Genomic DNA, 16,591 nt, shown 5'->3' with positions numbered 1-16,591 from the left:
AGAGATCGCGGCCTTTTTTTTTTCCAAAAAAAAATATTCATTTTTTTCTTTTTTTTTCGTTGTTCTGCTAGAAAAAGAGAGAGAAAACGCTGGCTGATCTGTTCCCTTATATATCAGATGGCTGCCCACTTATTAAATGGGCGATCGACGTATTTTAAAAATAGTCTGAATCTACCCAAAAACTCAATAAAACCTTATAAGTTAAAAACAATGCTTTCACAGCAATTACCAAGTATCCCTGGATGCAATCACATGCACAGTTGCAATGCAGACATAGACTTCCTCGTAGAAAAGCATCTGCTTTCCCAAAAAGCAATCCCACTTTCTCAGAAAGCATCTCTTTTTCCTCAAAGTTTCCTTTGAACCCATCTTCATTCAAGTGCTTGCTTTTCCTTGTGCACAATTCCAACACAATTTCTTGACTATGGATATCCCCTTTCCGATGCACCCGTCACCCACCTTGTGACGCATCAAGAATACCCATCACCTAGTCCTTTCCTACCGAACTTACGGTACAATCTCCTTCACGATGCTCTGTCACCCATCCTATAACGCATCAGAGATGTCCGTTCCCGGATGGTCGGATACTTCTTTCCGATGCTCCCTGTCACCCATCCGATGTGACGCATCAGAAGTACCCGTTCCTGGTGGCCTTACAGATATTCCCGTTCTCAGTGCTCCCGTCATTACTTTAAATGACGCACTAGGATTACTCTGTACTCGAGTGTCTCCAGTGAGAAAAACCCTCCCACTTAAAATTCCAATAATTCATTTAAAACTATTTTCCTGTTGTTCCAAGCGAGAAAACCCCCTCACTAATAAATCCAATAATTCACTTAGAATTATCAGATAAAGCCAATTTAGCAACACCTTTCTTGTCCTCTTTATCATCTGAGTCAGCTGGTCTTTTCCTTTGTGGACAATCTGTAGCAAAGTGACCACGTTGCTCGCATATAAAGCATTTATTCTCAGCCATCAAGACCTTCTTTTCCTCAAGCGACCTACGCACAAAAGGCTTCCTTTTCTATTTCTTTGCCTGCGCTCCAGAAGTCTCGACTGAGTCGTTGTCCTTGTTGACCTTTTCTAACCCTTGTGACACTTCAAGAGCCGTTTTCACAAAGGGATTCTTTGCTAAATTCTTCTTTTGCTACCCTCCTTTTCGATTGCCCGGAAACCCACTGTCCTCTCCCTTCAACAAGGCAAGACCAGTGTTGGCAACTTCCATAAGCTGAGTAAGGGTAGCCACTCTGTTCTTTGTACAGTAATCTCGAAGCCCTTTAGGCAACCCACTACAATACTTCTCTATCTGCTCTGTCTCTGGCACAAACCTATACGAGGTTGCTGAGAGCAACGCTTTACAAAATAGACTTTGGCTTTCACCCCAAATCTTACTTTAGACTTTAGGACATAGAGAAACTTTGCAAATAAAGACCTGAAACAGGAATTGATAATTCAAACACACGGCTTGGAAGCTAGAGCGCTACCAAGCAGACCCCGACACCTGTTGGCCCCAAAGATTGGCGCCCCTTTCGGTATTTCTTTATTCTTTAAGAGGGTAAAAGTTACAAAACTAAGTCCTGCAAATCTTCACCTTTATCCAGCTAGATAGCACCTGTTCTAGCAAAATTTCGACAGCATAACAACTCCAAAATTTGCTCTGAACAAACCCCATGCCGGGACTCGCTTCCAATGACGTAAACCCTCTGTTTTCAACACAAAGTTTCACATGTTTTCAGCCCTAAACACCCCCATTATTGTCCTCTAACAGTGGGGCATTGTTCCCAATGCTTCTTGCATCCATCTGGCTGAAAAACAGTCCAAAAACAGCACATGACCAGTGTTGATGTAAGGTGCAACGGATGTGAATGTTGAACTTTGTTCAAGATGAGTGCTCCGAACTGTGCTCAAGGGTTCCTTTTACTTACGGAAGGGAGAGCCTTCCGTTCCTTTAGTGAGAGAGTGCAAATGATCACAAACAAAGTGGAAAACACTATGACCAAAGGTGCTGAGACTGAGAGATAGAGAGAAGAATATGACACCAGAATGCTGCCAAACCCTCCTCCAAAGGCCCCACTCTCTATGGCGAGAGCGGTCTACTATTGATTGCACAAATCTCTACAATGCAATGGACTTGCCGACGATGTCGACGACAATGAGGACGACGACAAGACGGGCTGAAATCTGAAAACGCTAAGGGCTAAAATCTGCAAAACTTGTATCTGCTGAATTCTGACTCTATGTCGATGACGACAACGATGATGACGGTGCGACGGCGACGACGATGCCTTGAAAACGCAGATGCTGAAATCTGCGAATAGCGGGCTGAATTTGCAAACTTTGGCTGATCTAACCGTGCGGCGAGCATCTGCTACGGGAAGGTGTGTCACAAAGTGATGACGTGTCTGCCCGAGAGCCGAAACCTTGACTGCTGCTCAAAACCCTAATTCTGGAAACCCTAACCCTAAAACCTGCAAACCCTAAAATCTGCACAAAAACCCTAGCCCTAACCCTAAAACCTGTAAACCCTAAAAACTGCCAGAACCTACGACAGCATGCTGAACCCGGAAAAAGCGCTCACATGATGACGTGGCCACCGTACACTGCTTTCCGGATTTTGCAGCGCTTATTAAGGGCTGCGGCAGAACTGCTTTTCTCTACGCAATTGGAGAGAGAGAGAGAGAGAGAGAGAGAGAGAGAGAGAATACCTTTTGTTTTATTTCCTAAAGCTCAAGAGCTTGAGAGAGGAAAAGAGCCTTAGCTTTTATTTTCAGGCTTTTGATCTGAAGCTTTTGGGGCTCTACTTTTGGCATCCCTTGCAATTTAAATATCTGGTTTGGGCTCCCACTCTGCAGAGCATCTGGACGCAGAGTCTGAGAGTGAGACCCGAACCACTCTTGTACTTTGAACTGATTAATACATAAAGAAATACCGAAAGGGGCGCCAGTCTTTGGGGCCAATATCTCTAGGCACGAAACTCCACCGGGCCAATGCAAATCTATTGTGAACTGTGAACTGTTTTGAAGTGGTTATTGGTGCTGTCATGATTGATTCTTGACTTGGAGTGTCCCAATCTGTTACAGTGGTATCAGAGCACGGCCGATTTCTCTTCTACGAGAAATCCGATCCAAAGATCACTCGACTCCCTCTGCATCCAGAGATGCGGAAAGGGATCACAATGAAGAATCCGGCAAGGAGTATGGCCCGCCTCAGCCTACTCAGGCGGAGCGTCGAGAGATGGAGCGTCAACGATTGATCGGCGACGCAACAAAGATGATGCACAATTTTGCGAAGGACCCAAAATTTGCAAAAATATATGAGCGAGACCATATATTTCAAGGAGGTGCAAACGTAGTGGCTACAGACCACATAACCACCCAAGAAACCTCCTACTCCCAGGATGTACACAGAGAAGGAATTGGAAAAGGTGGTTGATGCACAAATTGCTCAGCTTTTTGACGTGCAAAACAAAGCTGAAAAGCACGGCAAAAAGCAGAAGAAAGGCACGGACTTCCCGGGCTATTTGAGTCGTCAGACTACACTTGAAAAGGCAAAGAAACAGAAGAAGCGTGTTCGATTTGAAGGAGTATCCAGTTCTTCTTCTTCTTCTTCTACTGACAATTCTTCTAGCTCATCTGACTCGAGCGAAGAAGATAGAAAAGGCAAAAAGCGAAGCAAGAAGCATTGCTTCGAAAAGGGCAAGAAAAAGGCAAAGAGGTCTAAATCTCGCCCCGTGATTGACAATTCTACAGAGGACTCGTCTACAGACAGTTCGGACTCTAATGACAGCAACTTTTATGCAAAGAAGAAGAATTTTTACAAAGCCAACCAGTATGACTTTCTGGAAGACAAAAGCAAGAAAGTCCGAGAGTTTAAGGAAGGTGGACAGTCAATTAAATTTGACACGTTTTCTCGTTATAGAGATGCTTCGAAGGCTTTGTCTTTTGTACAGCAGTTTGACATCGCTTTCGCGGGAGGGCGTTAGTCAGAGCACTCTAAGATTCGAAGAGCTGTCTCTTACTTTGCAATGCTCGAACTTGGTGGTCCACGCTTCTATTAAACAAGACTGCGCCAGTTAAATGGCTGAAATTCAAGAGACTTTTTATTTCTTCTTGGCTGACTCGAGAGTATGAACACGATATACGAATTGCTTGGAACCATCTTCGGATGACCAAGAAGGATACAGTGGACGCTTATTGCGAGAGATTTTGGAGCTCTTTTCTACCCGCCTCTTCATTCAAGAAGATCTCGTTCAAGGAACAGATTGAGCGGTTTACCTTGGGTCTACCTATAGAGATCCGAGATCACTGCTTGGAACATGAGTCAACTTCTATTCAGGAGTTGATGAGTCATGCGAAACGGGGTTTTGCCATCCACTCGGGCAGTTTGACCTACCCCACCGATGAGGTCATGACACAATGAGCCAAACAGACTTCAACGAATGAAAGTAGAAAGAGAAAGAGCAACCCAGAGAAGAAGGATGCACGACCCAAGCTTACTCCTCAGGAGAGAGCTCGCTTCATCAGGGAGGGGAAGTGCTTTGGATGCGGGGAACATGGACGTATCTCCGCGAAGTGCCCTAAAAAGGCACAGAAAGAACAGAAAGACAAGGACAACGACAGGCCTGAGAGTTCGAGAGCAGCTGAGGAGCGTGGAAGAAAAGGCAAGATGAAAACAAGACTGGTTCCAGATTGTGTGGGTACCGATCCCAACAGAGTACAGAACTTTGTCGAGCTTGGGGCAAAGTGAAAGATCAAGAGGCCCTGATCTTCTTTGATGGAGGAGCCAAGGCCAACTTCATTTCACCGGAATTGGCGGCGCGGCTCGAGATCACTCCCGATCGGATGGGACCACTTACGGAGGCAGTTCTAGCAGCACCCAACAGGGACGTAGTCATTACAGCTATCATTCGCAAACTTCGGTTGCATTGTCAAGGGTATTTGGGGCATGAGGACTTTTGCATAATGCCTTTGGAAGGTTGTGATGTTCTCTTAGGGATTCCCTGGTACCACAAGAACAACGCCGTGGTCGATTATCGTGCGAGGAAAGCGACATTGACTACAGAGAAGGGCAGAACAATTGTACTTAATATTAAACTGAAGGGCGAGTCTGTCCCTATTGTATCGGCTTTGGCCATTTCTAAATTAATGAAATCCAGTCTGTTTGTTTATTCGATCTTTATGAAAGAATTGAGCGATAAGGATAGGACAAATATGTCTAAACTTGACAAGAAGTAGCGCAAACTCTGATGGTCTGTAAAGACAGTAAAATCCGCTCCGAGTAGGTAATGCCGCCACTAAGTAAGAGCATGGATAACCACAAAAAGCTCTTTTTCATAAATTTGTGTTGTCATCTCCGGCCTAGAGAACAATCGGCTCTCGTAAGCAATGACATGGCCTTCTTGCATCAAGACCGCACCCAGACTACGACCACGAGAATCACAATATACTTCAAATGACTTCTACAAGTCCGGCAAAGTCAAACTGGTCCCGTAGTCAATTTCTCTTTCAATGTCTGAAAGGCAGTCATCTCTGTGGATCCCCACGAGAAAGGGACTCCTTTCTGTGTCAAGACATGCAGAGGGGAAGCAACCTATGCAAACTTTCCTATGAACCGCCTGTAGTACGAACACAGTCCCAAGAAGCTTCTAAATGGATATTCTTCAAATCGGGCCAATCACGTATAGTCTCTATCTTGGCCGGATCCATTTGCACTCCTGTTTGCTGAGACAATGTGTCCCAAAAAGTGTATCTCTGGTAGGAAAATTTCACTTTTCTTTGCATTAATCACTAACTTGTGATCTCGTAATGCCTGAAAGACCTCGAGCAAATGATCTCCGTGTTCTGCCTCATTCTTGGAGAAAACAATGATGTCGTCAAAGAAAGTGCCAACAAATAGTCTGTACTCTCGAAAAATCCTGTCCATCATCCGGTTAAATGTCGCAGGAGCATTGGTTAAGCCAAAAGGCATCACCAAAAACTCAAATAACCCAAAAGTAGTCCGGAAGACTGTCTTGTAGACGTCTCTCGGCGCGATTTGGATCTGATGATATCCACTCTTCAAATCAATCCTGCTAAAGCACGAGGATCCCTGTAACCTGTCGAGTATATCATCGATCCTAGGAATCGGAAATCTGTTCTTGATGGTGATTTTGTTGAGAGCTCTATAATCGATGCACATCCTCCAAGATCCGTCTTTCTTCAAAACCAACAAGACTGGAGAGCAATACGGTGAAGTACTAGGTTGGACAAGACCCTTTTCCAAGAGGTCTTTCACTTGGTTCATAATCTCTTCATTCTGTGCTCGGCTCACACGGTAAGGTGGCCGGTTCGGTGGTGTGCTTCCAGGTAGCAGATCAATGGTATGATCTTCAGGACGAGCAGGTGGTAACTCTCCTGGTAGGCCCTCTGAGAAGCAATCGGCGTGAGAGTGGAGAAAATCTTGGCGTTCTTTATCAAGTTTAGACATATTTGTCCTATCCTTATCGCTCAATTCTTTCATAAAGATCGAGTAAATAAACAGACTGGATTTCATTAATTTAGAAATGGCTGAAGCCGATACAATAGGTACAGACTCGCCCTTTAGTTTAATATCAAGTACAATTGTTCTGCCCTTTTCTGTAGTCAAAGTCGCTTTTCTCGCCCGATAATGGATCACGGCGTTGTTCTTGTGGTACCCGGGAATCCCTAAGAGAACATCACAACCCTCCAAAGGCATTATGAAGAAGTCCTCATGCCCCAAATACCCCTGACAATGCAACCGAAGTTTGCCAATGAGACAGGTGTAATGGCTACGTCCCTGTCGGGTGCCGCTAGAACTGCCTCCGCAAGTGGTCCCATCCGATCGGGAGTAATCTCGAGCCACGCCGCCAATTCCGGTGAACTGAAGTTGGCCTCGGCTCCTCCATCAAAGAAGATCAGGGCCTCTTGATCTTTCACTTTGCCCCAAGCTCGGCAAAGTTCTGTACTCTCGTCCATAGTGTCGGGATCGGTGCCCACACAATCCGGAACCAGTCCTGTTTTCATCTTGCCTTTTTGTCCATGTTCCTCAGCTGCTCTGGAACTCTCAGGCCTGTCGTCGTCCTTATCATTTTGTTCTTTCTATGCCTTTTTAGGACACTTCACGGAGATATGTCCATGTTCCCCGCATCCAAAGCACTTCCCCTCCTTGATGAATCGAGCTCGCTCTTGAGGAGTTTCGGACCCTCCCCCTTCCCCATCTACGCCAAAGATAGCACTAACTCCTATGGAGGAGGTTGAGCAGATGTTTATGAAAAGGAATTTAGAACGCGAAGCAAGAAACGCAGAAAGAAAAACAGAAATGGAGCGCAGACACCAAGAAAGAATTGCAGCCACCGTCAAAGGAATGAGCAACGAACACATGAAAGAGTTCTTGCAACTCGTTTCTCAAGCTCAGGCATAGCTGCAAGAGATTCGGGAAAAGGAGACTCTCTCAGTCTCTTCTTCTCCAAAGCATGACACACAGGATTTGCATGATTGTGAGAAGCATGATGATTTGAATGATGATGATAAGCATGATGATTTGAATGACAATGATAAGCATGATGATTTGGATGTCAATAATTTACATAATGATTTAAATGACAATGACAAGCATGATGATTTGCATGATCAAGATGCGATTTCTCACAAGCATGATGATTTGCATGAAGATGAAGTGATTGTTCACAAGGATGATGAGTTAGTTGATGCTTTTTCTAGCGAAGCTAACCTCGTTGTAGATTCGATCCATCACGAAGAACCGATCTTGGCTTTCGAGTCGAGGTCCATAGAACCCCCACAGGACGATTCGATCATTCAGGAAGAAGCGATCTTGGCTCTCGAACCTAGGTCCAAAGAACGCTCACAGGAAGTATTATGTGTTCGCATGATTGATACGCACGCATTGTTCGAATGTTTCTTTCGTGATCGTTTCTTGTATTTTAGTCAGCATCTTTATGTGATCCTTTTTCCTAGGCATGACATATTGTATGTTGAGCACGTTTCTCTCATGGATGAGCACGAATGTATGCGGATTTTTCATGAAAAGCTGAAAAGTATGCATGTAAGGAAGTCACATTCCATGTCTCTTCCTTGGCATGACACATTTGTAGAAAGAGCACATGAAAGTATGAGCGGTATTTCCGTTGTGAATTGCCATGGTCATTGCTTTAGATCATACGAGAAAGATTCGATCTCATTGTTTGCATATGTTTGGTGAACGGTTTGTCATTCCGTCTCTATGTTCATCTACATTTCCTGCACAGTCCTTAGAGGAAGACGAGCTTTTTTCCACTCAGTTTACATGGAATAGGTATGTTCATGTTTTTGTGTTGGAAATGGTTTCAGGAATTTTCAGCCAGGAGATTCTTGAAGAAGGTAGACGCATGACTCTAGACGAAGTAGAAGCATGGAAGAAGCCACAAAAGATTTTGTGTCGCTTTCGGCGCGGCCCAAAGAAAGACTTTGCAGACCTTTATGAAGTTCAAGTACCGCACGACCCACACATCAGAGTGGGCCGGCGAAGAGTCCCTTCCAGGATTCCGGATGCTATTGGCAATCTCCCTCGACACCATACAGTTCGGTACCAGTACCTCACTTTGAAAAGGAGGGGAAGTCACGCCCAACCCTATGTGTCCGTGGACAAGCTACAGCATGATCAGGGTTCAGTCAGTCCAGTCAGTCTAGATTAGAAGTGATCTGGCACTTTAGTGAGTCTATTCGTAGACCGTGCATGCCCAGTCACTTAGTGTAGATGCATATCCTCTGGTTGCACACAGCATGATCATCGGTATTCCCATCAGAATCCATCAGGGGAATTTTTCAATGCATTTAGCGTATTTTCCCTATTTTTGACATTTTTCACTTATTAATTTAAGTGACTTCCCAACAAAAGTAGGTAGGGCAAATTGGGTAAGAAAATATATAAGCAAACCAAAGTTAGCACTAAATGGCAAAAGAGGCAGCGGGAGCTCCACGCTCAACAGGCAACTTCCCAGCAAACAACCCCCCCCCCCCCAGGAGACCTAGTGTTTTGCAGATCCAACATCACCTAGCGTTTTCACCTCAGATCAGCCAACGTCTTGCCTTTGCAGATCCCGGCAACAGCAGCACCTCAAATCAGCCTAGCGTTTTTGCATTTGCAAAGATATGGCGACAGAAGCACAGATTTTCAGCCCTAGCGTTTTTGTATCTGCTACACACCCTAGCATTTTGCAAATTCACCACGACGGAAAATCAAGGAACATCAGCATTTTCAGTTTTCAGCGGTTAGTACCCACAGACCAAGTCCTGAACCTCGCAGATCTCACCTTCCCGCAGCAGTTCCTCGCCGCACGGTCAGTTTCCGCAAGGTTTACAATTTCAGCCTGGAAAGCGTTTTCGGGGCGTCGTCGTCGCATCGTCGCCATCGACATAGTCATCGACATAGAGTCAAAATTCAGCAGATAGAAGATTTGCAAATTTCAGCCCATAGCGTTTTTGGACAGCAGTAGAAAGATTTGCAGATTTCAGCCCTTAGGTTGACTTCGTCATCATCGTCGTCATCGCCGACATAGCCTAGACTTGCATCAGTCACTTGCATTCATTTGTACCAGATTGTGCAATCATAAGTAGACCACTCTTGCCGATGAGAGTGGGGCCTTCGGAGGAGGGTTTTACAACGTCTCTCGTGTCGTATCTCTCTTCTCTCTATCTCTCAGTCTCATACACTTGCACGCACAGTGTCCATTCACTTTGTTTGTGATCATAGCATTCTCTCATTAAGAACGGAAGGCTCTCCCTTCCATAAGAACAAAAGGAACCTTGAGCACAATTCGGAGCACTCATCTTGAGCAAAGCGCAAACATTCATTCCGCTGCACCTAACACCAAGCAAGAAGAACTTCCGTCCCTAGCGTTTTTCCTTCCACAAGCCAAACCTAGCGTTTTGAAGGAGCATCATCGCCATACCTCTCAGCCTGGCGTTTTTGCATCAGCACACCATCGCCAGCAAGTCCCAAGCATAGCATTTTGCATCAGCATCCTCGCCACCAAAACATAGCAGATAGCGTTTTTGAAGACCATAGCGTTTTTGCAAAGACATATCAGCCTAGCGTTTTTGAAGATTTCAGCCACAGCATGCAGCGATTTCAGCAGTAGGAAAACCATCAAGATCAGCCCCTAAAGAAGTAGCAGATTCAGCCAGAAAGACCATCAGTTTTCAGCCTAAAGAAACCTCAGTTTTCAGCCCTAAACCTGCAGATTTTCAACGACAAAGACCCACAGAAAATAGTCCCCCAAATCAGTGTTTTTGGACTAGTCGCAGATTTCAGCCCATAGCGTTTTTGGACAGCAATAGAAAGATTGCAAATTTCAGCCCTAGTGTCGGTCTCGCCATCACCGACATAACCAAATTGTGCAATCATAAGTAGACCACTCTCGCCGACGAGAGTGGGGCTTTCGGAGGAGGGTTTTACAACGTCTCTGGTGTCGTATCTCTCTTCTCTCTCTATCTCTCAATCTCATATACTTACACGCACAGTGTCCATTCACTTTGTTTGTGATCATAGCATTCTCTCATTAAGAATGGAAGGCTCTACCTTCCATAAGAACAAAAGGAACCTTGAGCACAGTTCGGAACACTCATCTTGAGCAAAGCGCAAACATTCATTCCACTGCACCTAACATCTTTTCTTCTCCAAAGCACGACACACATGATTTGCATGATAATGATGTGATTTTTCACAAGCATGATGATTGGCATGATCAAGATGTGATTATTCACGAGCATGATGATTTGCATCATCAAGATGTGATTATTCACGAGCATGATGATTTGCAGGATAGAGATGTGATTGTTCACAGCGATGATGGTTTAGTTGATACTTTGTCTAGTGAAGCTAACCTCATTGTAGATTCGATCAATCACGAAGAACCGATCTTGGCTCTTGAGTCGAGGTCCAAAGAACCCTCACAGGAAGTATTATGTGTGCGCATGATTAATCAGCACACATTGTTCGAGTGTTCCATTCGTGATGGTTTCTTGTATTTTAGTCACCGTCCTTATGTGATCCCTTTTCATAGGCATGACATATTGTACGATGAACACAATTCACTCATGAATGAGCACGGATGTATGCGGATTACTCCTGAAAGATGAAATGTTTGCATTCAAGGAATTCACATTCCATGTCTCTTCCTGGGCATGACACAGTATCCGAAAGAGCACAAGAAGGATTGAGCATCAAGCATCAGCATTTCCATTGTGATTTGCCACAGTTGATAGATTTAGATCAAAAAGACAAGTTTCGATTTCATTGTTTGCGTGTATTTGATGAACGGTTTGGCACTCCGTCTATATGTTCATCTACATTGCATGCACAGTCTTTAAAGAAGACTAGAATTTTTCCAGTCACTTTACATGGAATGGGTATGTTCATGTTTTTGTGTTGGAAGTGGTTTCAGGAATTTTCATCCTCGGAGATTCTTGAAGAAGGTAAACGCATGACTATAGACGAAGTTGAAGCATTGAAGGAGCCACAGAAGACTTTGTGTCACTTTCGGCGCGGCCTAAAGAAGCAAGCGTTGCAAACCTTTCTGAAGTTCAAGTATCGCATGACCCACACATCAGAGTGGGGCGGTGAAGAGTTCTTTCCAGAATTTCAGACACTATTGGCGATCTCCCTCGACGTCATACAATTCGATAACAGTACCTCACTTTGAAAAGGAGGGGATGTCACGTGCACATCTAACCCTATGTGTACGTGGACAAGCTACTTCATGACAAGGGTTCAGTTCAGTTCAGTTAGCCTAGCTTAGGGTGTTTTGGCACTTTTGTGAGTGTTCGCAGACCGTGCATGTCCAGGCACTTAATGTAGATGCATATCCTCTGGTTGCACACAGCATGATCATCAGATTACCATCAAAACCCATCAGGAGCATTCTTACAGTGCACAAACCTAATTTCCCTATTTTAGCCATTTTTCACTTATTATTAATAAGTGACTTTGTTGGGAAACTGGGTAGGGCAATTTTCACAAGCAAGTATATAAGAAAACCTAGCGCTAGTTCTGGCAAAAGAGGCAGCAAGGACCAGACATCCTACAGTGCACCTTCTCAGCAAGGAAACCCCCCCCCCCCCCCCCAGCAGAGACTAATCAGCCCTAGCGTTTTTGCATGATGCAAGACTGCTAGGGTTTTTCAGTTTTCAGCCCTACGACTTCGCAGCATAGCCATTGCGGTAGCAGATCCTTACCGCCTTGACTTGCCCGCACCAGACAGACCCTAGCGAAAGCAGATTTCAGCTTTGCTGGTGTTAGCAGATTTCCTCAGCAGATCACTAGCGTTTTTGCATCAAACACAGATTCAGCCCTAGCGTTTTTGGATCAGCAGAACAACATAGCGTTTTGCAGATTCGCCGCAGAACCAGCATAGGCATCGACGTTTTCAGTTTTCAGCAGTCAGACTCCGCAGTAGAACCCCCAAACCTCGCAGATCGATCTCACCTTCCCGCAACAGATCCTCGCCGCACGGTCAAATCCACCGAAGTTTGCAGATTCAGCCCGGAAAACGCAGATTTCAGCATCTGCATTTTCAGCGCGTCGTCGTCGCATCGTCGTCACCGACATAGAGTCAGAATTCAGCAAATAAAGATTTGCCGATTTCAGCCATTAGCGTTTTCAGATTCAGCCCGGTATCGTCGATAAGTCCATCGTATTGTAGAGATTTGTGCAATCAATAGTAGACCGCTCTCGCCATAGAGAGTGGGGCCTTCGGAGGAGGGTTTGACAACATTCTAGTGTCGTATTCTTCTCTCTCTATCTCTCAGTCTCGGCACCTTCATTTACAGTGTTTATCCACTTTGTTTGTGACCATTTGCACTCTCTCACTAGAGGAACGGAAGGCTCTCCCTTCCGTAAGTAAAAGGAACCCTGAGCACAGTTCGGAGCACTCATCTTGAGCAAAGTTCAACATTCACATCCATTGCACCTTACAGCATGAATGTTAGAGTGAGCCCTCAAGGCTCATATTTAAAGGCCCCTAGCCTCGAAAAGCAACTCATGTGAAAAGCTTGGTCCCCAAAATCTTCCAGAGTAAAAACCTGGCACTCAAGAGCTGCATCCGCAATTTGCGAGCCATCTTTACAATTCCGCAATTTCCGGGCTGGCCCTACGTGCCACATCAACATCATTATTCCAAAAGATTCTCTACCTGGAGGGTTCTCCTTATCAACAGGACCATCTTCATACTTGTAGGTAAGTACCTAGTTAACTTTGAGAATTTTTGAGTCTAATGTATTTGAAAAGCTTTCTCTTGAGGAGCTTAAATAGATAGATGAGTAAGATTTACAAAATTCCCCAAATCTCCCAACAGTTAAGTTGAAGCACTTACACGGACAGCCACCTAATTATAAGAGAGAGGAATGTTGATAAATTATTTATACGTGAAAATTGTTTCTTTATGAATTATGAGATTGAATAAATGATCCAAGAGTCAGAGGAAAAATTGTATAGGCGTCATCAAAAAGATGATCTTAGAACAATATTTATGTTGCATTATACCAGAAGGATGAGTAGAGCATTGCCAAGAGCATCCCTTCATATGCAAATGTCGCCCACTACAATGATTTAAGAGCCAGTTATCCCACATATTCAATGAAGCAGAACTAGCGATTACAGCCCGTAGCGATGACTAAGGATGAGAGATGCCTTGGTGTTTCCTGCTTGACATGTACAAACTTCAAAGAGCAGCACTCCCAGCATAGGGTCTCAAGGGATACGGCAGACAAACGTAGCTGACAAGTGTCTTCTAGCAAGTAGACACTACCCATCTACAGGGGATCGTATCGCAAGCGAGTGACACTTCCTTGAGTGGAGGAGATGGGAGCCGCACGACACTGCAGGTTCTTGGATACAAGCATCCACAAACATTAGAGAAATCAAAGAGATCTGGATCTTCCACAAGCATCACACACTAAAGAGAGACTCCAGAGATAACAAATATTGACAGAATCTTATGAGTACTAATCGCTGGGTCCCAAAGGTCTTAAGATATCTCACCCCCTTGGGGCCTGGTGTCACTCGATGAGCCAAAATGAAACAACGTCATTGTCATTGTCATTGTCATTGTCATTGTCATTGTCATTGTCATTGTCATTGTCATTGTCATTGTCATTGTCAATGTCAATGTCAATGTCAATGTCAATGTCAATAACAGTGTCACTGCGAAACATTTCGAGGTTGAAACATTTCACCCTCAAAACGTGTTGTTTTTTGCAAAACATTTCAATCTAATGTTAGAGCACAATGCAGCGTGGGACTGAAACGTTCATGGATGGATTTTGAAGGCCCTAAAATTATGGTAACTTGTTAGTGAAACGGCGTGCATTCACTTGATGAGTGAAAACGTTTCAAGACTCAAAACATGTCACCTATCCAGTCCTGCCGAAACGCATTTCATGGTGACCATGAGCCAATAGGGTTATGTTGAGAATATTGTGCAGACCCTCCCATATAATTCTGCATTGAGCCACATAGTGACAAATAGCTCCATCTCTCCCTGTCACCCACTATTATCTAATATCCTTTACATTCATGTCTCTGTGAATAGACAACAGTAACACTAATCTGTCTGTCTCTCTCTCCCCATTCCCCTTCTCACTCATGCACTTTGAGAGATGCTACCTTCAATGCGGCTCATGATGTAAGTTCTTAATGCTCATGAGAATAAGGCCAAAGCATCTACAAAAAAAGCCATGATCCCAATCAGCCACCCAATGACAATGCAATAATATATGGCTGGCTACCAATTTTGGGACATAACTGCTTATCTTAATCCCCCCTAAAATCATCCGCTAGTGGGTTCCCACTCCCTACATTGTGAAACTAGACATTAGGATGCAGGGAACAAGTCACCAAGAACGCAATCACCATACACGGTGGTGTAGGACATAACAGTATAGCATGCATCTCCATGTTTGGTGCCAATCTGGTGCGTTTGCCCCCATAAATACTCTTCTCTTACAGCTTGCCTACCAGCAAGCCCTTGAAGTCAGCATTTATCATCGCACTCTAGTGTGTACCTGCATAATACTTCATTATAGATAGAAGTGACACACAGAGTAACAAGATGCAAACAATCATAGACTCTATCAAGTGATTTAAAGCAATAGAGCATTACATTTTCATGGTCCAAGTGGCGCAGCAGCTTGATTTCTCTTAAAGTCCGCTTTGCATCTATTCTATTGTCGAATGCATTTCCAATTTTCTTTATCGCCACTTCTTCCCTTGTTTCGCTATTAATTGCAGAGCTAGCAAAACAAACATTTATTTTTCAAGCTAGAACAATACAAAGAAAAAGGATTCCTCAAAATCCTTGGAATGAGGAATCCTTGGAAAGATGTACAGCAACAAAACTATCAAAAGATGATTGAAAGAAAAGACCTTTACCAGACAATACCATAGGCTCCCCGCCCTATGGGGCGTAGTGGGGGAACATACTTTGCTGGTACCTCAAATAAGTTGCCAAAGATGTTGTATTGTGTGTAGAGGCCCCCATGCGTGGGTACTCCTCGGATGTGACCTTCAGCAGTGTTTGATGCATCCATGAAGAACCAGGCATAAAGTAAAGGTGTCACTCCTTACGAGTCTTCACGGACTGAGGAGAAAAGCTCACTAGGAATCTCAGAGTTTCTGGAAACACAGCATAAGTGAGAATTTCCAGCTGAAACTAAGCAAAAATCAACCACCCTTGCAACAAAAAATGCAGAGCTCACTGTATTAAGAAGACAACCCATACGTCAGGAACGGCCCAAATCAGAGGAAGCGAGAAAATTCCGAGATGATATGATTTTGGCCTGCGTAGAAAAAACCCTAATTGGGTAAGCTCAGGAGAAGGTGCATTTTTCTTATTAATATAGTTGCGATCCTATCAAAGTCCAGGCAAGGAGTCAAAACACACAGAGGATCCACAAAATGCTGTAGGACAGACTGTGTTTACCGGCGCTCGTAAAAGCGACGCGCAGCTCTCATGAATTGTCCAAATACGGAACACGGAGATGGCTTCCAGAGCAGCTGCCAGGAGAGTAGAGTGGCAAAACCAGCAACATTGTACACAAAATAGCAACCTATAGTGTGTGTGTTTTTTCAGGTTAAATTTGAAAATTCGTGGCGAATTTTAAGCTTGAATGGAGACATGTTTAGTCGTCATAAGAGGGCTCCACTATATGGCACAGCTCTGGCTCAGAGGGGATCTATGGTCCAAATTTGGGAGGCGAGGCGGCTTTAATTTCAACCGTCGGATCATGCAATGAACGGTGGGTGAACTAAGGGTGAACTAGGGACGGGTAAACTAGGGTGTGATCATGTGTCGTACCAACATGGGCAGTAACGCGCGCTATCGTGGTGGTAGGGCATTCGTGTGGCAACCGAGACGCCCCGGGTTCGACTCACATCCCGTAAGGTGGGTGAACTAGGAGTGAACTAGGGGTGCCATTTTTGCCCCGAGTTCACCCCCTAGTTCACCGAGTAGACGAACGGCTGAGATTGCATTGCGATTTCTACTTCTCTTTCCCACCATAGATCCCTCCTGGCTAGAGCCGTGCCACATAGTGACAAG

General features: G+C 44.5%; 1 protein-coding gene across 3 annotated transcripts in view; it reads right to left on the bottom strand.

The window, feature by feature from the left end:
• LOC147427474 (mitogen-activated protein kinase 4b-like) overlaps positions 1–16,125 on the bottom strand; it is a 79,824-nt gene extending 63,699 nt beyond the window's left edge. Inside the window, exons 1-4 of one of the 3 annotated variants that reach the window (XM_086496396.1) lie at positions 15,974–16,125; positions 15,750–15,830; positions 15,424–15,666; positions 15,155–15,284 (exon numbers count right to left, since the gene is read on the bottom strand). In XM_086496396.1, coding sequence (XP_086352522.1) covers positions 15,155–15,284; positions 15,424–15,581 — 288 coding nt within the window. In that variant the 5' untranslated portion in view covers positions 15,582–15,666; positions 15,750–15,830; positions 15,974–16,125. The remainder of the gene's footprint in view (positions 1–15,154; positions 15,285–15,423; positions 15,667–15,749; positions 15,831–15,973) is intronic. The other 2 variants (XM_086496394.1, XM_086496395.1) reach the window with 2 other exon arrangements.
• Positions 16,126–16,591: the final 466 nt, after the last annotated feature.

This window comes from Adiantum capillus-veneris, chromosome 23, assembly GCF_014529385.1.
Source record: "Adiantum capillus-veneris isolate H3 chromosome 23, ASM1452938v2, whole genome shotgun sequence".
NCBI lineage: Eukaryota > Viridiplantae > Streptophyta > Polypodiopsida > Polypodiales > Pteridaceae > Adiantum > Adiantum capillus-veneris.
This window is presented reverse-complemented; position numbering and strand designations above follow the sequence as displayed.